Genomic DNA, 22,399 nt, shown 5'->3' with positions numbered 1-22,399 from the left:
CAGATAACCAACCCCACAAACAATCACTAAATCAAGAGAAGTGCACCACTACTAATGTTTTGTCTTTTTCAAATTTCCATTTGCTCAACTTACAACCCACACTCCTCATCCCCATCTCCAGCACCCTCTTTGATGCATTTAAATACCAAATGCTAATTTCACAGAAATAAGCTTTGCAGCAATAAAATCATTCACAAATGCAGTGCTACAGTGAGATTTTCAAGGAATAGAAAGCTATGGTTTAAACTAACAAAATTCCTCTTGCTCTTGTCGACTAATCACACTCAATCGTTATTAGAGGCTTTTATCATATACCCTCGATTTAAATTTACACTTCAATGACAATTCAAGAGAGACAAGTTTGAATGCTGATTGAAGAAAACAGCCCACCTTTAACAACCAATATAAACTACTTGTTGGGTAGAATCCTTGACTGGAAAGTCCCACCCTAACAAGTTCATTTTCGGCTACAGATTCACCACACCCAATTGTTCCACAAATAGGTACTGAAATCAGAAGCTGCTAATTGCTTGTTCAATGCATGTAGATAAGTATTAAAAGTGGCAAGTAACCAAAAAAAGGAAAAATAAAGCGTAGATTAAAAGGAAAAAATGCATTAAAACAATTACTGGTCAAAAGATCATATAGACCAAGCCATGATTTCAACCCACTCGCGAGTCTGAGTGTCCTCCTCCATCTGGTTGAACTACATTTCTGTTGTATGTAACAAAATAGAAATAGAACCTATTTAGAGTGGCAGGGTCCTTCCTGTTTATTCCCTTGCTTCCCCTTTCTTTTATTTTGCCACTATCATTTTTGATCCATGGGTGATTAATAGACATGTATCTTTAAGTCAGGCAGCAGAGAGAGAATGAGGAATTCAGACGTTACAGGAGAGAACACTCTGCTAGTTTGGCTGCAAATAAAAAAAGACCATGACGCTCTTTCACTCTCCAGAGAAAGGCTGAGCGCGCAGCATTTCTGAAGCTAGTGGTTAGCACTGCTGCCTACGGCACCGAGGACGCACCTTCGATCCTGGCCCCGGGTCATTGTCCATGTGGAGTTTGCACATTCTCCAGTGTCGGCGTGGGTTTCACCCCCACAACCCAAAGATGTGCGAGGTAGGTCGATTGGCTACACAAAATTCTCCTTAATTGGAAACAAATAATTGGGTATTCTAAATTTTAAAATAACGTAAAAGAAATGAATAGGATAATAGCATAGATCCAGACGTCATCTACAAGACATTGCAAATTCATTGAAATTTGTTCCAACGTAATTTATGCCGCAAACAATTTGTATTTATACCCTACTATTTTGGGGAATTTACTGTGTGCAAATTGGCTGCCATGTTTCCTGCATCATAACATTGACTACACTGGAAAAAAAAAATTAATAAACTTGGAATACCCGTGGTCGCATTCCACGACCACGGGTATTCTACGTTTTTTTCAAGTGTAGTCAATGTAATGATGCAGGAAACATGGCAGCCAATTTGCACACAGTAAATTCCCCAAGATAGCAGAGTAATAACTGAGCGGGTAACCTGTTTTAGCAATGTTGATTGAGAGATAAATATTGGCCAGGGACTGGGGATAATTCCCTTGTTCCTCTTCAAAGCAGTGTAGTATCTTTTATGTCCACCCGTGAGAATAAACCGGACTTTAGTTTTTTTGTTGCTTCTGAAAGATTGCAACTCTGACAGTGCAGCACTGTGTCTCACTGGAGAGTCAGCCAAGACTTTTGTGTTCAAGCCCCAAACTGGGAATTGAACCCACAACCCTAGAGTTAAATGTCAAAAAACTGGCCTGGATTACAAAATAGAGAAACACAACAGAGGTAAACTCTTCTATTACCGAAAGCTTTGTACGTTTTTGGAGAATCGCTGAGTGCAGTATTGAAAATATTTGTGATCGATATCACATTGCTAGCAGAGACCAATCGATTGCCGTAGGCTATTTACACCCCAAGAGAGAATATTCAGCATAGGAAGATAAGTGCAGGTGTTGGCTATTTGGGAATAGAGGAATTCAAGATGATCACAGCTGTTCTGGCTGTGGTCTCAGCTCCACATTCCTGCTATTTCTCCCCCCTCCCGCCCCCTAACCCTCGATTCCTTTGCCCTGTATAAATCGGTCTAACTCTACCTTGAATAAATTTGAAGACCCAGCCGCCACTACTTTCTGGGGAAGAGGATTCCACATGCCTACAGTCTTTTGGGAGAAAAGGTTCCTGCTCAGTCTTAAAAAGGAGACCATTTATTTTTAAACTGTGTACCCTAGTTTTAGTCTCGCCCACACAAGAGAAAATATCCTCCGGGTATTCACCTTATCAAGTCCCCTCAGGATCTTGAAATGTTTCAATAACATCACATCTCATTCTTCTAAACTCTAACAGGTATAGGCCTAATCGGTTCAGCCTTTGTTCATTCAACAACCCCTTTATCCCAGGAATGAATCCAATGAACCTTTTCTGAACTGCTTCTAAAGCAATTTTTAAAAAATTAAAGAGACCAAAATTGCATACTCTACTCCAAATGTGGTCTCAACAACACCCCGTTAGCTGTAATAAAACTTCTGTACTTTTATATTCCATTCCTCTTGCAATAAACACCAACACACTATTTGCTTTCCTAATCACTCGCTAATCACCTGCAAACATAATATGATTAATGTACCAGGACACCTAGATCCCTCTGTACCATGGGAGTTCTGCAATCTTTCTCCACTTAATCGGATAATGCTTTTCTATTCTTCCTACCAAAATGAACAAGTTCACATTTACCCATGTCATTCTCCATCTAAAATTGCAAAAATGTAATGTGACCGTGCTGCCTCTCTGCTCTTCAGCACAGTCTCTGGCTCCCATGTACTCACTTGCCCCAACAATTACTGATGCTCAACCAAAGTGAGCCTCCCTCCTATTCCCAAGCAGCTTTCAAATGCACCCTGCCACCTGTTACCATCATAGTTCCAGCACTCTAGCAATCATGTCCCAATACTGTCCCAGTGAAATTGTTGTTTTCGCCATAGCTGCCATTAATAAAACAAAAATGCCAAAACAAGCACAGTGATGATAAGAACACTTACTTGTTAATAAAAGGTTCAACCAGTTTAGATTTGGCAGGAACAAAAACTTTAGGAGGGCTGAGGAATGAACCTAATTTAAAAAAAGAAAAAGAAAGTATGTTTTAAAATACATCCACCAAATTGTAATATATTGTTCCACTTTAAACATCTTACAAGTACAAGTTACCAAGACTAGAATTGCCAAAATAAATAAATGACCTACTCTGACTCAGGAGGCAGCTTTCATGACTAATAAACATTCATTTCCTCCATGTAGTGACTGCTCCAGTGAAACCATTCAAAATAAAATTGAAAGACAATAATAAATCCCTGTAATGAGTAAAGACTTAACGTGGAATGTCTCTTTCCTAAGTTCCTTCCTATTTAAGTTTGCTGAAAAAAAAAAAAAATCAGCTGAATGAACTGTCAAGTATTTGAATCCTCTTCCTGCATTAAAGTCCTGGGTTATGAACTATATCATAACTTGACAATTAACCTTTTCAAAGATACATTCGCTCTTCTCTACATCATAAATTTACACCACTTTAGAATCAGAGTACAACCATGATTAAACAGGAATATCATAATTTAAAAGAAAAATGCCTTCTGGATGAAGCCAGTCACAATGATACTATTTCAAATGGAATCCAAATGCGCCATTACACTTAGTCAAGCAGTTTAATTGCTGTACTGTGTAAAGCTATTCTAGAAGATTCAAATTGGCCAGAAAGCCACACAAACTGGATGGCTGGGAAATTGAATTGTACAACATGTAACACTCAGAACAAGAAACATTTGCACCGTCATTTGTGATGGAGAAGTTTCACAGATCTAACTAAAGAAACATTTTCAATTAAACATTTTTATTCAGCAGTTCAATGAAACAATTATGTATATACACAGTTAAGAAGCGTCTCAAGCCATAAATGGCCAACCTTCTGAATCAACTATGCCTTACAGATACCTGCAAGTTCACAAAATTTGGGGAATTTTCTGCCATGTAGACTATACATTTTTTTTTAATTTGGAGAAGAAAATCTTTTCCTGTTCTCTCCCTCCACCTCAAACTGAAGGAGTAGTGATTTTAGTTGTTTTTTTAAAAAAAACCATGGACCCCCACCTATTGGGCTTTTTTAAAAAAAAAAGAAATCAACAGGAGACAAATTCCAGGATCCAATAATTCTGGAACTCAGGTCTACAATACTCTAGTGTTCAAAACCACTCTTGCTTCATCGCAAACGTATTCTCTTCCAACATCCATACCTAAATGATTGGCCATCGAGATGAAACACAAGCCGGTTATGTATGCATCATAACCTGCTTCATGCAGTTGTTCGGAGGCGGTGTTATAGCTCGGAAATCCCTCAGCACTTTCTACAAAAGAGAGATAAAACATCAGATCCCAATAACAAACTGGTAAACAAGGCAAAACACATTCTAAGAGACTCTGCAAATTAAGTTTTAACTTTTCTTGTACTACTCAGATAGTGATGAATGTTATTTGTAACAGATTTGATTTTAAATCTTAAGCAAATACTCTAACAAAAAGGTCTACATAAAACTGGCTGTTGCAGTTTTAGAACACAGAATTAGTCACAAAAGAAAATCTGTTCGATCTTTCAGAAATGGCATTTAACATCATGATATCGAAGGTTGATATACATGTGAAAGCTATACTTATAAAAAATGAATTTAAAGTACCCAAATCATTTTTTTCCAATTAAGTGGCAATTTGGCATGGCCAATCCATCTTCCCTGCACATCTTTGGGTTGTGGGGGCGAAATCCACGCAAACAGGGGAAGAATGTGCAAACTCCACACGAACAGTGACCCAGGGCTGAGATCAAACATGGGACCTCGGCGCTGTGAGGCAGCAGTGCTAACCCCAGCACAGATCCTTGTGGAACACCACTAATCACAACCTTCCATTCAGAAAAACACCCTTCTGCTGCTGCCCTTTGCCTTCTGTGACCGAGCCAGTTCTGCATCCATCTCACCCCCTCAACTCTGATCCCAAATGACTTCACCTTTTGTACCAGTCTGCCATGAGGCACCTTGTTAAAGGCTTTACTGAAGTCCATGTAAATAACATCCACTGCCCTACAAATTGGTATTAAATGTGCTGCTTCATGAAGCTTCAAATATTTAACAAATTAATTTCAGGAAAGATGAGCTTCCTGTAGGAAGACACCCACTCTTGAAAAAAGGGAAGGGCATTAAGTGCAAGACGGTAATATTTTAAAAATTGGTAGAGAATGGGCCCAGGGCCCATTTCGCTCCCTCGCTACACAAGGACAGCAACATATCAAGGACATTGTTTAACAAAAAAAAATCCTAACTTCCAATCTATTAAGATGCAGTGTGAAAAGAACACTTCTGGTGATTTAAGATTCAATAATTCAAGAAGATCACACACGGTGTGTACACCTTACCAACTTTGGGGGGTCTGAAAGGTGCATCTTTTAATCTCTTTTCCAGCTCTGCAAGAGGTGTGTTCATTATCAGTTCCTACATGGAAAAAAAACATCTCAAATTGAAATAACGGCTATATACTTTCTTCACTTTTAACAGTGCTTCAGTATTAGAAAGTTCTGTACATGTTTCAGCACAAAGTAAATTCCTAATCTCCAGGTGGCACTTCCTTACAAGGAGAAAAATGGGGAACGTGTCAGACTTGGATCAACCTACATTGCTTACACACCACCTGGTGGCCAACAACATCAGCAATATTGGTGGACACAAGAAAGCAAAATCACTGCAACAACCTGATCAAAGAATAGGCGAGACCTAGAAAGTGGGATGTGAATCATTGTCAAGAAAGAAAACAGGGGACAGCATTTCCACCTCTTTCCCCCCCCCCCCCCGCAATTTTGTTCAATGGCAAGATCATTTTATGTAGTGAGTGACATGTTCAATCTTCAGTTCCAAGTTAGCAGATCTCTGGAGAATCAATAACCCTACTGTAGAAGCCAAGATTTGTGTGGATAATAAAGTTTGATTGTAATGCTCTTCATTTCAAAAATTGTTCCAAAATGCACTATTAACATCGAACAAGGCAGCACGGCGACGCAGTGGTTAGCATTTCTGCCTATGGCGCTGAGGACCCGGGTTCGATCCCGGCCCCTGCGGAGTTTGCACATTCTCCCCGTGTCTGTGTAGGTCTCACCCCCACAATCCAAAGATATGCAGGGTAGGTGGTTTGACCATATCTTTTTATTAAAACAGTAAAAAATATATACAAGACCAAACGGCACAAGACCAAATGGTACGAACACTAATTTTGTGTTGGAGAAACAGGGTACCCACCCCTCAGCACCAATGTACGGGGGGGGGGGGATAGGATATTCTGATTATTAAAATAGTTCACAACACATTTCTACAAAAGAAAACAAATGGTGCAAGCACTAAACTTCGCGCTGAAGAGACCAGATACCCTCGCCTCTGTACCAACAGAAGGGAAAGGAAGGGGGGGGGGGGGGGGGGGAGTGGACAGAGAGGGGAAGGAGGGTGGCAAGGGGGGAGGGAGTCGGGGTGTTGCCCCTTAAAATTGGAAAAATAAAAATTGGGTACTCTAAATTAATTAAAATAGCTGGCTCAATAAAGTACTGAAGAGCAATCAGTACAAGAGCAATAATCCTAGATAGTTGAAACGAACGAGTGCAGGGGGAGGAGATCCTTATGAACTGAACAACTACTTACGGGTAAACAGGTGAAGGGCTTTCATTATTTGAACAAATATAAAGATACATTTATTAACATTGCAATACAGAGTTGGGGGAGAAGCTATACATTTGTAATGTTTCACTTTGTGAATAAATTTAAACCAAGGAAGCGTTCACTTCTGGTCTCCTTCTTCACCAAATTGCTGTTAGAGGGTTTAGAGGGTTAACACCCAGCTCCTAAAACTTTGAGAAAATGGCATCCCAAGTAAGTGTAGAAAGCCTCAGAGAACGTGGATTTTGTTAGACTTCCATAAAATCTCTGACAAGTGGTCCAGATGAAACATTAATGCAATGGTTTTTTTAGCGTCAACATTTTTTTTTTTTAAAAAAGAGAACACAACAAATTTTGAAAACCATACAGAACAATTATTTCTGCATACTTAACAGAAAGTGACAAGATAACCCTAGAACTATGGATCTAAAAAATTAGTACCTCTATGCACTCCTTTCTGTATAGTAAAATCAAGAGTTGCTACATTGCATGGCTCTGGGACAGTTTGTAGGAGCAGGTCAGACAGAATGGAGCCAATAAATTTGTGGGGATTCCACACTTTTCAGAATGAGTCAAGAAATCCATAGGAATACAATGCATAACTATTTTATGCCAATTTTGAATCGAAGGATACAGGTCAACAATTCAGGAGAGGACGACATTTTTCTGAGCTGTTAAGACTCAGCCTTTTTTCATTAACATCAATAATTCTCTCGCTGGAGACACCCAGAATTAGGAATAATGGATCAAATTCCAAAGCCGTGCCAAATATCCTCTCGAGCGCCTTAGCTACACCAGACCAAAAATATTGAATTTTGACACTGGATCATTCCCACTCACCCTCGACTACCTGGCATTGGGCACATGGGTGATATAGCAGGCCCAAACCCGTGTCTCAAACTAAGTGTGCAATGTGAAAATGGGTCAATATTTTCAACTGAGTTGCCTTTATTCTATTGCATACACATTTTATTGGCATATTCCCATGCACTACCACCATGACCCTTCATCAATATTGACTGTCAAGTCTCTTTCCCAAGGCCGCAGGGTTCACAATATACTACACAGGATCTAGAACGCCAAAATTAACTTATTTTTTAAAATGTTTTTATTAAGGCTCTATATCTAACACTCCACCGTCCCACCCTCCCTCCACCTCCCCTACCTCCTTAATTTTTTTAACCCCCCCCCCCCACCTCCTTAATTTTTTTAAACCCCCCCCCCCCGGTCAGCAAATGGGCCTCTCCCTGCCCACCCGGAGCGAACTCCTGATTACCGCAGGCCAGTGCCATCCAGCCTCAGGTGCTGCCACCACTGTCCCCACACCCTCAGGGACGGCACCAGCACCAGACATGTGGAATACTGGCTGGCGAGAATGGCAGGGGCGCCATCAACAGTGCCCCAAAGCTCGAGTCCTTACAAGAGGCTGCCTCCATCTGCTCCCATACCGCCCCACCCCCATTACCCACTTCCTTACCATGGCTATATTTGCTGCCTGTAATAGTTCATCAAATTTGGCAGGGCCAGCACCCACCCCCCCCCTCAATACCTTCCAGTGAGGAGAGTGGGCATCCCTGCCTTGTCCCACGATGCAGCCTAAAATACCCAGAACTCACCTGGTTCTTCCGTACACTCGCTGCCAGTGCCCGGTACAACAACCGGATCCAATCCACAAACCCCTGCCCAAACCGCACTAGCAACTCCTACAAGTAGACCCATTCTATCCGGTCAAAAGCCTTCAAAGTGTCCATGGCGACCGCTACCTCCACAATACGTCCCTCCATCAATATAACAAACACCTAATATTGGCCAACAGATGTTGCCCCTTTACAAATCCCATCTGGTCTTCCCCCATCAACCCCGGCACACAGTCCTCAATCCGCAAGGCCAAGATCTTAGCCAGCAACTTGGCATCTACATTCAGCAATGAAATTGGAGGGTAGGACCCACACTGCTCTGGGTCCTTATCCTTCTTTAAAATTAAGGAAATCGTGGCCTACAACAACGTGAAGAGGCGGGGGCCCTCATTTAATGCCCTTACCAGCAGGGGCCCCAGGTCTCCCAAAAGCCTTAAAAATTCTACCGGGCCCAGGGCCTTCCAAACCTGCATCACCCCCATACCCTCCACCAATCCAATGGGCACTCAGCCCCTCTACCAGATCCTTCTCTACCTTGGGGCACTCCAACCCGTCTAAAAAACACCTCATTCCCTCCACTCCGGCCGAGGGGTCTGAATGATATAGCAGAAATAAAAGATGTCATTTTTCCAGATGTCAAAATTCCATCTGGTAACAAAACTGAGAAACAATGTAGCAATAAAAAAAATCTGAGTTCACGATAAACACTCAGAACAAAAAGTGTGCAGGGAAGTATTTAATTGCATCACGCTGTGTGCATGAACCACAAAATTTATATTATCTCTGCCTACAGTCATAGCTAGAGAAATCAGTTAGAGCAAGATGTGGAGTTTTAGCGCATTGGCATACTTGCGTCTAATTCTCTTCTACAGGATCCTGAAAATGTGGTGGTCTAGCTGCATGTCTGACCTGGCACATTTCCAAGATGGTGCAGGCACAAGAGTGATCTAATAGCATGCACCACGTGGCTTTACATTCGTACTAGGATGACTAATGCCAGCAAATATGGCCTCAGCAGGACAGCACCTTCACAGTTTAAAATATGGCAAGTATGCTCAATAAAACACAACCAATTTACCTTAAAAGGATGTGTGCTCGCCATGAGTTTTGTATCTAGAAGCCTTTGTGAAAAAAGAAACGGCACACAATTACATCAGAATGTTAGGAATCAAAGTAGGAATCTCCATGCAGTCAACTGTTACAATTAGTATTTATTCTCAGAATTACCATTTAGCTTTCCAAATTTGGTTATCCCCTCTCTTCTCCCCCGTACACTACCTATAATATTAAAACTTGCGAATGAAATGCAAGTATCAAAATAAACCTTACCTGGTAAAAACACTTGTTGTTACTTCTTTAAATTCATTTAACTCCTATTTTTAAAAAATAAGATAGTTGGGACATAAAATTCAATTCAAGAGAGAACAACAAACAGCAGACCACACAGTCCCATTCAGTTTTATTCAAAGAAACTCCCAAAAGGTTTTTTTTAAAAAAGCTACTTAAATTGTTATGCTAAAGCACACAATGTGCTGGATCATCCATAAACTTTCACACAGTTCAGCCTTTTCTCTCTGCCTCTTCGCTTTGAATAGATGCCTCCATCCAGACAGCAATCCCTTCCTCACCAGGGCAGAGAAAAAGGACGTTGAGAAATTGGGACAAGAGTCATCTCTCCACTCTCCTCCTCTTCCCTCCCCCCATCCCCTGTAAACAGGTGACCGACTCAACATTAAAGATCTTCCTAGAAAGGGCAAGCTGTCTGCCCCCAGATAGTCAAGAAAAAGGGATTTGAACCTTCTAATTTCTTTCTCCTGTCTATTCAGTCCCTTTGCACAAACAATTCATTGCAGTAGGACAAGATAAATTGAAACATTCCTACAGAAACCACCTTCCGAGAATAATATTCAAACTTTGCAAGCACTCTTAGTCAAGCCCTACAGTGAAAACTAAGTTCATTTCAAGTGGATAAATACATACATCAGGCAATGGGCAGAAAAACTGATGAATTGTATGCATGACATCAAGCAACATGTTGTGTCCCACAACCAGTTTACCCTGAAAAGAAAAGAAAAAGACAATACTTATTTTAGAAACAACTATTTACAGTCAATTATACACAAATTACACTGCACATGATAACAGTCAATTCAACAACATCACTTATCAGGCCTCCCTTTAACATGTCAAGAATCTGCGGGGGGGGGGGGGGGGGGAGGAGGAGGAGGAGGGGGAGGAGGAGGAGAGAGGGAGGGAGAGAGAGAGAGAGAGAGAGAGAGAGAGAGAGAAAGAGAATGGAACTTCTGGACTTTTCTGAAAATATTACCTTTTAGTTTAAAGGAAAACTTTGGGCATGTATGTGCACGGAAAAATATTGGGCTTTGTCCAACATAATTCCTCAGTGTTTGCAACTTGCTCAAATTTTAATGAAAATACACAGTGTAGACACAGTGAACATATAGATCCCAATTCTAGTCAACCTTCTGCAATGGATGAGACTCGCCAACATTTGACAGTGTGTTCACTCTTTAAACTTAATGAATGCAACAATTCATGGGTTTTAGGGAGAAATCCTGCAAACAGCACTAGGGGACACATATGTTAGCTAACTCAATAATTATCAATGATATCGACTGGTGTAAAAAAAAAAAAATCCCAATAGTGGATCTTTTAAGTATGACTAAAGTTTTTAAAATCTGAATTGTCAGATGGTTTTGAAAGAAAAAAAATGTTCTTCCATCCTGTGCTAGAGATGGTGACTAATGATGGACTATGGCTCGTGAGCACTGATCACCATTTGGTGCTGCTTTGTAAGAGGTTAGACAGGGAATATTGGCAGGACATTCACCTGCTGATGTCACTGTAACAAAGAACAGATTTACTGACACCAGCCATCTGTGAGCAGTCATTTATACAGCGCTGATGAATCAGAAGGAATCCTGGGAAATTGCCTCTCAATTATACCTCCAATGCCACCCAATCTCAAATTGGGTGAAGAAACCATTGCAGATCAGAACATTCCTTGTCTGTATGACTGTAGGGGCTGGTTTAGCACACTGGGCTAAATAGCTAGCTTGTAATACAGAATAAGGCAGCAGCGCATGTTCAATTCCCGTACCAGCCTCCCCGAACAAGTGCCGGAATGTGGCGACTAGGCGCTTTTCACAGTAACTTCATTGAAGCCTACTTGTGACAATAAGCAATTATTATTATTACTTCATACTACATACAACCAGTGCCGCTGCGTTACCACAGTTCTGCTGCATTACTACACATTTTGAAAAATTGGACTTGAATTATTCACCTCAAACAAAGAGAGAATAAAATCTGACCAACAGTTAAAAAGAATACCAGTTGAAAATGGTCATTAACCCTTTGGCTCATTTGTTTTCCACTTTGATCGCTAAGATTTTTTGAAGGGACTTCCGGGTGCGGCGATGACCAGCTAAGTCGCATGTTTCGGCAGCTCCCGGTGGAACGGACTTTTGGGCTCTTGATAGGAGCCCCAACGGCAATTTTAACGGCAAAAAACACCGTGCGGTAAACCAGAAGGGTATTCCCCCTGGACACGGATGGAAAAAGGAGAGGAAAGTGGCCGGATTGCAGCGGATCCTTTGGAACAACGGCAAGGAAGGCAAGCAAAAACCAAGATGGCGTCGGAAGGTGGCAGTTTCATATGGGGCCCTGAACAACAAGAGTTCTTGAAATGCTGCGTGGAGGAGATAAAAAAGGAAATGAAGAAAGAGTTGTTGGCCCCGATACTACAGGCGATCGAAGGGCTAAAGGAGGAACAAAAGACCCAGGAGCAGGAGCTTCGGGTCGTGAAGGCGAAAGCAGCCGAGAATGAGAACGATATACAGGGCCTGGTGGTGAAGACGGAGATACAGGAGGCACATCAGAAACGATGTGTGGAGAGGTTGGAGGCACTGGAAAACAACGCAAGGAGGAACAACCTGAGGATTCTTGGCCTTCCTGAAGGTGTGGAGGGGGCGGACGTCGGGGCATATGTGAGCACGATGCTGCACTCGTTAATGGGAGCGGAGGCCCCGACGGGTCCGTTGGAGGTGGAGGGAGCGTACCGAGTTATGGTGCGAGGATCGAGAGCAGGAGAAACTCCCAGAGCCATAGTGGTGAGATTCCTCCGTTTTAAGGATAGAGAAATGGTCCTTAGATGGGCGAAGAAAACTCGGTGCAGTAAATGGGAGAACGCGGTGATCCGCGTTTATCAAGACTGGAGTGCGGAGGTGGCGAGAAGGAGGGCGAGCTTTAATCGGGCCAAGGCGGTGCTTCATAAAAGGAAGATAAAATTTGGAATGCTGCAACCGGCAAGACTGTGGGTCACATATCAAGGGAGGCACCACTACTTTGAGACGGCGGATGAAGCGTGGACTTTTATTGTAGAAGAAAAACTGGAATGAGTGGATTATTAAAAAGAACGTTTGGACAAAGTGGTGGGGCGAATGTGGGGGGCGAAGAGGGGTTTTATGTTCTAATCCTGCGGTATGGTAACTTTTCTTTCTCCCACAGGTGGTGATGGGGGGAGGTGGGGAGGGAGAGGAGATGGGGCGTTGGCCATGGGAGGCGGGGCCGAGGGAGAAGCGCGGGCTTGGTTCCCGCGCTATGATAATTATGGCGGGAATAGAGAAGCAGGAAGGAGGGGGCGTCGCACGGTGCGAGCCGTGGTCACGGGGGGAAGTCGAGGTCAGCCAGAGTTTGCTGACTTCTGGGAGCAACATGGGGGGAGTAATTACGCTAGCGGGGGGTCTAGCGGGGGGGGGGGGGGGGGTGGGAGGGGGGAATTACTGGGTTGCTGCTGCTGGGGAAAGGGGGGAGTGGGTACGGGAGAGGATGGGCGGGGGGGCACCGCCTGGGGGAGATACAGCTGCGTGGGAACTGGGTGAGAAGCTGGAAAAAGATGATGGCTAACCGGCAAGGGGGGGGGGGGGGGTGGGAAGCCCCCCAACTCGGCTGATCACGTGGAACGTGAGAGGGCTCAACGGGCCGATAAAGAGGGCACGAGTACTCGCACACCTTAAACTTAAAGCAGATGTGGTTATGTTACAGGAAACGCACCTGAAACTGATAGACCAGGTTAGGCTGCGCAAAGGATGGGTGGGGCAGGTGTTCCATTCGGGGCTGGATGCGAAAAACAGGGGGGTGGCTATATTAGTGGGGAAGCGGGTAATGTTCGAGGCAAAGACTATAGTGGCGGATAACGGGGGCAGATACGTGATGGTGAGTGGCAAGCTACAGGGAGAGATGGTGGTTTTGGTAAATGTGTATGCCCCGAACTGGGATGATGCCAACTTTATGAGGCTAATGCTAGGACGCATCCCGGACCTAGAGACGGGAAAGCTGATAATGGGGGGAGACTTTAACACGGTGTTGGAACCAGGGCTGGATAGGTCGAAGTCCAGGACTGGTAGGAGGCCGGCAGCAGCCAAGGTGCTTAAAGATTTTATGGAGCAGATGGGAGGTGTGGACCCGTGGAGATTCAGTAGACCTAGGAGTAAGGAGTTCTCGTTTTTCTCCGATGTCCATAAAGTCTATTCGCGCATAGACTTTTTTGTGTTGGGTAGGGCATTGATCCCGAAGGTGAGGGGAACGGAATATACGGCTATAGCCATTTCGGATCATGCCCCACACTGGGTGGACTTGGAGATAGGGGAGGAAACAGGAGGGCGCCCACCCTGGAGAATGGACATGGGACTAATGGCGGATGAGGGGGTGTGCCTAAGGGTGAGGGGATGTATTGAAAAGTACTTGGAACTCAATGACAATGGGGAGGTTCAGGTGGGAGTGGTCTGGGAGGCGTTGAAGGCGGTGGTTAGGGGGGAGCTGATATCAATAAGGGCACATAAAGGGAAGCAGGAGAGTAAGGAACGGGAGCGGTTGCTGCAAGAACTTTTGAGGGTGGACAGACAATATGCGGAAGCACCGGAGGAGGGATTGTACAGGGAAAGGCAAAGGCTGCATGTGGAATTTGACTTGCTGACTACAGGCACTGCAGAGGCACAATGGAGGAAGGCGCAGGGTGTACAGTATGAATATGGGGAGAAGGCGAGCAGATTGCTGGCACACCAATTGAGGAAAAGGGGAGCAGCGAGGGAAATAGGGGGAGTGAGGGACGAGGAAGGAGAGATGGAGCGGGGAGCGGAGAGAGTGAATGAAGTGTTCAAGACATTTTATAAAAAATTATATGAAGCTCAACCCCCGGATGGGAGGGAGAGAATGATGGACTTTTTGGATCGGCTGGAAATTCCCAAGGTGAAAGAGCAGGAAAGGGTGGGACTGGGAGCACAGATCAAGGTAGAAGAAGTGGTGAAAGGAATTAGGAACATGCAGACGGGAAAGGCCCCGGGACCGGACGGATTCCCAGTTGAATTTTACAGAAAATATTTGGACTTGCTCGCCCCGGTACTGACGAGGACCTTTAACGAGGCAAAGGAAAGGGGACAACTGCCCCCGACTATGTCTGAAGCAACGATATCGCTTCTCTTAAAGAAGGAAAAGGACCCGCTACAATGCGGGTCCTACAGACCAATTTCCCTCCTAAATGTGGATGCCAAGGTCCTGGCCAAGGTAATGGCAATGAGAATAGAGGAATGTGTCCCGGGGGTGGTTCACGAGGACCAAACTGGGTTTGTGAAGGGGAGACAGCTGAACACGAATATACGGAGGCTGTTAGGGGTAATGATGATGGCCCCACCAGAGGGTGAAACGGAGATAGTAGTGGCGATGGATGCCGAGAAAGCATTTGATAGAGTGGAATGGGATTATTTGTGGGAGGTGTTGAGGAGATTTGGTTTTGGAGAGGGGTATGTTAGATGGGTGCAGCTATTGTATAGGGCCCCAGTGGCGAGTGTGGTCACGAATGGACGGGGATCAGCATATTTTCGGCTCCATAGAGGGACAAGGCAGGGATGTCCTCTGTCCCCATTACTGTTTGCACTGGCGATTGAGCCCCTGGCGATAGCGCTGAGGGGTTCCAAGAGATGGAGGGGAGTACTTAGGGGAGGAGAAGAACACCGGGTATCTTTATATGCGGATGATTTGCTACTATATGTGGCGGATCCGGCGGAGGGGATGCCAGAAATAATGCGGATACTTGGGGAGTTTGGGGATTTCTCAGGGTATAAATTGAACATGGGGAAGAGTGAGCTGTTTGTGGTGCATCCAGGGGAGCAGAGTAGAGAAATAGAAGACCTACCGTTGAGGAAGGTAACAAGAGACTTTCGTTACCTGGGGATCCAGATAGCTAAGAATTGGGGCACATTGCACAGGCTAAATTTAACGCGGTTGGTGGAACAGATGGAGGAAGATTTCAAGAGATGGGATATGGTAGCACTGTCAATGGCAGGGGGGGTGCAGGCGGTTAAGATGGTGGTCCTCCCGAGATTCCTCTTTGTGTTTCAGTGCCTCCCGGTGGTGATCACAAAGGCTTTTTTTTTTTTAAAAGGATAGAAAAGAGCATCATGGGTTTTGTTTGGGCCGGGAAGACTCCGAGAGTGAGGAAGGGATTCTTACAGCGTAGTAGGGATAGGGGGGGGCTGGCACTACCGAGCCTAAGTGAGTACTATTGGGCCGCTAATATTTCAATGGTGAGTAAGTGGATGGGAGAGGAGGAGGGAGCGGCGTGGAAGAGATTAGAGAGGGCGTCCTGTAGGGGGACCAGCCTGCAGGCTATGGTGACAGCCCCATTGCCGTTCTCACCGAGGAACTACACCACGAGCCCGGTGGTGGTAGCTACACAGAAGATTTGGGGACAGTGGAGACGACATAGGGGAAAGACCGGAGCATTGGGGGGGTCCCCGATAAGAAACAACCATAGGTTTGCCCCGGGGGGAATGGATGGGGGATATGGAATGTGGCAAAGAGCAGGAATAACGCAACTGAAAGATCTATTTGTGGATGGGAAGTTCGCAAGTCTGGGAGCGCTGACCGAGAAATATGGGTTGCGCCAAGGGAATGCATTCAGGTACATGCAATTGAGGGCTTTTGCGAGGCAACAGGTGAGGGAATTCCCGCAGCTCCCGACACAAGAGGTGCAGGACAGAGTCATCTCAAAGAAATGGGTGGGGGATGGTAAGGTGTCGGATATATATAGGGAAATGAGGGACGAAGGGGAGACTATGGTGGATGAACTAAAAGGGAAATGGGAAGAAGAGCTAGGGGAGGAGATCGAGGAGGGGCTGTGGGCAGATGCCCTAAGCAGGGTAAACTCGTCGTCCTCGTGTGCCAGGCTAAGCCTGATTCAGTTTAAGGTATTACACAGGGCACATATGACTGGAACACGGCTCAGTAAATTTTTTGGGGTGGAGGATAGGTGTGCGAGGTGCTCGAGAAGCCCAGCGAATCATACCCATATGTTTTGGTCATGCCCGGCACTACAGGGGTTTTGGGTGGGGGTGACAAAGGCGCTTTCAAAAGTAGTAGGAGTCCGGGTCGAACCAAGCTGGGGGTTGGCTATATTTGGGGTTGCACAAGAGCCGGGAGTGCAGGAGGCGAGAGAGGCCGATGTTTTGGCCTTTGCGTCCCTAGTAGCCCGGCGCAGGATATTGTTAATGTGGAAAGAAGCCAAGCCCCCGGGGGTGGAGACCTGGATAAATGACATGGCGGGGTTCATAAAGCTAGAGCGGATTAAGTTCGTCCTAAGGGGGTCGGCTCAAGGGTTCACCAGGCGGTGGCAACCGTTCGTCGAATATCTTGCGGAAAGATAGATTGGGGGAAAAAAGAAGGCAGCAGCAGCAGCCCAGGATTTGGGGGGGGGGGGGGGGGGGTGTAGCCTGTGACAAGGCAGTTGCCAATTAGGGCTAGTTTTCATTTTTGTTATTTAATATTTATTTATTTTTTGTTAATATAAAAAAGGTCATTGTTATCTGTATTGTTATAATGTTGTGTATGGGATGCACAATGTACTGTGTTGGTTGACCAAAAATTTTCAATAAAATATTTATTTAAAAAAAAAAAGATTTTTTGAAGGGATTAACATTTTGCAAAGAAGAAAAACATAATTTAATAACTATCATTCAAATCATGTTGACCAGTACTTTCATAACCAGCGAATAATTTTTTTAAATACAGAAACTCAAAGATTAATAGATTTGCACTGATAAAATCATATTCGGATCAACCAACGTGCATTTTTACTAAGTGATAAAGGAACAGCCAAACAAGATGACCCTTAAAATAGTGTAAATCGGAGGTTTAGGAAGGAGCAGCTACAGGGGAGTTTTACTCGGGACAAGGGACTTCAGCTATTTAGAGAAATTGGAAAAGCGGAGATTGTTTTCCTTAGGACAATGTTAAGGGGCCGACCCAACAGAAACATGCAAAATCCTGTGAGGTGTTGACGAAGTCTGGAGAACCTCAAACCTCGGACAACACAAGAGGACAGATTCAAAATAATTGATAGAATCACAAGAGGAGAAATTATTTCACATAGAAGGTTAGGATGATCTGGAACATTAACCAAAAACGGTAGGATGATCTGGAACATTAACCAAAAAGGGTGATAGAATTAGATCCCATAGGCACTTTCTAAAGGCAACTGAATGTGTGTTTGAAGCAATCTGATTTGCATGGATATGGGAAGAAATCTAGGAACTGAATTGGATTGCTGTTTTGAAGAGTGTGAAGAATGTAAGAAATTGTTATACATTATATTTTATATGTTGTTCTAGTAACGTTATTAAAAACCCTGGGTTCAAATATATACAGGCAGTGTGTCTGCTAAAGTTGTATTAAGGGGTCGCAAAGGTGGGGTAATCATTGATTTTTGCCATTTACTTGTTTATGGAGAGATAGAATATTATTTATGTTTAAGAGTTTCACCAGGGAGGGCAGACGATGGTGCAGTGGTTAGCACTGCTGCCTCACGGCACCGAGGTCCCAGATTCGAACCCGGCCTGGAGGCACCATCAGTGTGGAGTTCTCACATTCTCACCGTGCCTGCTTGGGTCTAACCCCCACAACCAAAAAGATGTGCTGGATAGGTGGATTGGCCACGCTAAATTGCCCCTTAATTGGAAAAAAAAAATAGATACTCTAAAAATAATATATATACTTATTTTTTTTTAAAAAAGCGTTTCCCCAGGGTGTAGATAATTTGAGGGATTGTGTTTAGTCCTAGCTAAGCAGGTCATGGGATAACTTAGTGGGAAGAGTCTGGAGAATGCTTGGGATACATATTATGTAACTTAATTTTAAATATTTTCGAATTTTCTAAAACAAACATTAATCATATTATCAACAATCAAAGATATAAAAGTATAAAGTCAAAATGTTGTATACACATCTTTCCTCAAATTGTAACACAAAACTAAATCCCCCTATAAACTAAACCCCCCCCCAACAGTTGACAGTATCTAGATCTTTAAAAAAGATTAATGGTTGCCACCTCAGAACCTTCCCACCGACCCCCTAATGATACACGTAATTTTTCCTAAGTGTAGAAATGACATCAAATCACCCAACCAGTCAGGTGCACTAGGCAGTGTGGGAAACCTTCAGCTAAGCAATACTCGCCTCCTGGTCAAAGAGGCAACGGCAAGAACATCCGACCCTATCCCAGAGTGTAATGTCGGTGAGGCTGAGACCCCAAATATGGCTACCAATGGACATGGTTCCAAGGCCACCGAAGAATCTCCAATGTAATATTAAAAAAAGAAACCAGAAGCTACCAAGTTTGGAACAAGACCAAAACATGTGAATGTGGTTAGTTGGCGCAAGCGAGCAATGGTCACACTGGTCTTCCGCATCCTGCAAAAATCCACTCATCCTCACTTTGGTCCAATGTGTTCTGTGCAATACTTGAAACTGAATTAGACTCGGTCGGGCGGAGGAAAAAGTGGAGTTCGCCCCGTAGAGGGCTTCCCGCTCAGCCTCGTCAGTAAACACAGGATTCAGTTCCCTCTCTCATCTCTCCCTCACTTCCTCCAAAGGGGCAGGATCCGAGTAACGGATAATGCCATACAGATCTGTCTGTGCCAAGGACAAAACGGTCCTCAGCAAGGAGGAGGATGGGGCTAATGGAAAAAAACTTAAGAAAAATCGCGCATTTGAAAATAACGAAAAAGAGGTTCGAACTGGGTAACTGAAATTTGTCAGCCAGCTCCTCAAAACTGTCCAGTCTCCCCTCTTATTTATTTTCTTCTCTTTTTTAAATTTAGAGTATCCAATGCATTTTTTTCAAATTCAGGGGAAATTTGGTGTGGCCAATCCACCTAGCCTGCACATCCTTTGGGTTGTGGGGTGAAACCCACGCAAACACGGAGAGAATGTGCAAACTCCACGCAGACAGTGACCCAGGGCCAGGATTGAACCTGGGACCTCAGTGCCGTGAGGCAGCAGGGCTAACCTACTGCACCATCGTGCTGCCCTGAATCTCCCCTCTATGCATAGATCCCAAAATTGCACGTCCCTTTGTTCTCCAAGACTTACATGAAGGGTCCAGGTCCGAAGGAGAGAAAAAAAGGTTAATATTGCAGGGCTAAAGAAGACAGAGAGATGTTTGAAATGTTGCCAAGATGGTTTCAAATCCTGAAGGAGGAAAATCACCACAGGATTTGAGGAAAAACCTGCAGGGTTGAAAGGTAGCAGTGCAGTAATTGTAGTGTGAAAAGAAGTGGTGGTGGTGCAGGAGCGAGCCTTCATTTAGCCCCAAATCGAATCAGGGTAGCTATGCCACTGCAGGATTTTTTGAATGTTGGCAGCCCAATCACAAAACAAAGGATTCCCAAGGGCCAAGCCTCCCAATCCTTCGTCTCTCTGGAGCAGAATGCTGCGGATTCTGCGATACTTACCCACCCAAAGAAAAGCAGAAACCAATTATGTTGACCACAGCAAAAAACAATTTCGGCAAAAAACAAAAATGGGGATACATTGAACAAAAAATAGGAATCTGGGAAAATTTGATCTTTTGGATCCTACCTGCCTGTGATAGAGGGAGGCTGCTCCACTTCTGCAGATGTTCCACTTCTGCAGATCTGCTTCGACAATACTGATGAGGCTCGAGTAATTTAATTTGTGAAGTAAGGCCCAATTATGGGTTACAAGGACCCCCAAGTAACGGAAACTGGTGTCAGAGAGGCGAAGCGGCAATGAACGAAGTTGAGCTCCTCGAATTTTACAGGGCATTGGTGAGGCCACATGTGGAGTGCTGTGTGCAGTTTTGGTGTCCTTATCTGAGGAAGGATGTTCTTGCTGTGGAGGGAGGGCAGCGAAGGTTTACCAGGCCAATTCCTGGGATGACGGGACTGTCAAGTGAGGAGAGGATTATATTCATTGGAGTTTGGAAGAGTGAAAGGGGATCTCATACAAACTTACCAAATTCTAACAGGATTAGACAGGGTAGATTCAGAAAAAATGTTCCCGATGGCAGGGGTGTCTAGAACTAGGGGTCATAGTTTGAAGATAAGGGTTAAACCTTTTAAGACTGAGGAGAAATGTCTTCATCCAGAGAGCAGTGAATTTCAAGAAGGAATTAGATATAGCCAAGGGGCTAAAGGGACCAAAGGATATGGGGGGGGGGGGGGGGGGAATCAGGGTTTTAGAACATAAGAACAAGGAAACAAGGAACAGGAGTAGTCCATCTGGCCCCTCGAGCCTGCTCCGCCATTCAATGAGATCATGGCTGACCTTTGTGGACTCAGCTCCACTCTCCGGCCCGTACACCATATCCCCAAATCCCTTTATTCTTTAGAAAGGTATCTATCTTTTTCTTAAAAACGTTTAAAGAAGGAGCCTCAACTGCTTCACTGGGCAAGGAATTCCAGAGATTCACAACCCTTTGGGTGAAGAAGTTCCTCCTAAACTCGGTCCTAAATCTGCTTCCCCTTATTTTGAGGCTATGCCCCCTAGTTCTGCTTTCCCCGACCAGTGGAAACAACCTGCCCGCATCTATCCTATCTATTCCCTTCATAATTTTATATGTTTCAATAAGATCCCCCCGCATCCTTCTAAACTCCAATGAGTACAGTCCCAGTCTACTCAACCTCTCATCATAATCTAATCCCCTCAACTCTGGGATCAACCTAGTGAATCTCCTCTGCACTCCCTCCAGTGCCAATATGTCCTTTCTCAGGTAAGGAGACCAAAACTGAACACAATACTCCAGTTGTGGCCTCACCAACACCTTATACAATTGCAGCATAACCTCCCTAGTCTTGAACTCCATCCCTCTAGCAATGAAAGACAAAACTCGATTAGCCTTCTTAATCACCTGTTGCACCTGCACACCAACTTTTTGCAATTCGTTCACCAGCACACCCAGGTCCCTCTGCACAGCAGCATGTTTTAACATCTTACCGTTTAAATAATAATCCATTCTGCTGTTATTCCTCCCAAAATGGATAGCCTCACACTTGGCAACATTGAATTCCATCTGCCAGACCCTAGACCATTCACCTAACCTATCCAAATCCTTCTGCAGACTTCCGGTATCCTCTGCACTTTTTGCTTTACCACTCATCTTAGTGTCGTCTGCAAACCTTGCCACATTGCACTTGGTCCCCAACTCCAAATCATCTATGTAAATTGTGAACAACTGCGGGCCCAACACTGATCCTTGAGGGACCCCACTAGTTACAGGTTGCCAACCAGAGAAACACCCATTTATCCCCACTCTCTGCTTTCTGTTAGTTAACCAATCCTCTACCCATACTACCACTTTCCCCTCAATGCCATGCATCTTTAGTTTATGCAGCAACCTTTTGTGTGGCATTTGATAATCAGCCATGGTCATAATGAACGGCAGAGCAGGTTCAAGGGGCCAAATGGCTCCCCCCAGCAGCTTTTATTTTCTATGTTTCTAACAGGTGGATTCACTGGAAAACACTCTCTCATCCACTTTTAGTTTATCGCCAGAAAAGGTACCAAACGCAGTGAGCATCCTCATCATGTTGGCCATGGGGGATGTCGCGTCTGTAATTTACAGAAGTAGGTCACCTGTACAAAGCGATACCGAATGCTCCACTCCAT

The 22,399-nt window shown here is 44.3% G+C and overlaps 1 protein-coding gene across 3 annotated transcripts in view; it reads right to left on the bottom strand.

Annotated features, from left to right (window-relative positions):
* Positions 1 to 22,399, bottom strand: part of parn (poly(A)-specific ribonuclease (deadenylation nuclease)) — a 153,535-nt gene that overhangs the window by 86,534 nt on the left and 44,602 nt on the right. For all 3 annotated transcript variants that reach the window (XM_072481641.1, XM_072481642.1, XM_072481643.1), the window contains 6 exons: positions 10,400 to 10,477; positions 9,749 to 9,792; positions 9,498 to 9,540; positions 5,501 to 5,576; positions 4,332 to 4,442; positions 3,090 to 3,159 (listed from right to left, as the gene is read on the bottom strand). In XM_072481641.1, coding sequence (XP_072337742.1) covers positions 3,090 to 3,159; positions 4,332 to 4,442; positions 5,501 to 5,576; positions 9,498 to 9,540; positions 9,749 to 9,792; positions 10,400 to 10,477 — 422 coding nt within the window. The remainder of the gene's footprint in view (positions 1 to 3,089; positions 3,160 to 4,331; positions 4,443 to 5,500; positions 5,577 to 9,497; positions 9,541 to 9,748; positions 9,793 to 10,399; positions 10,478 to 22,399) is intronic.

Source organism: Scyliorhinus torazame, chromosome 17 (assembly GCF_047496885.1).
Source record: "Scyliorhinus torazame isolate Kashiwa2021f chromosome 17, sScyTor2.1, whole genome shotgun sequence".
Taxonomy (NCBI): Eukaryota; Metazoa; Chordata; class Chondrichthyes; order Carcharhiniformes; family Scyliorhinidae; genus Scyliorhinus; species Scyliorhinus torazame.
This window is presented reverse-complemented; position numbering and strand designations above follow the sequence as displayed.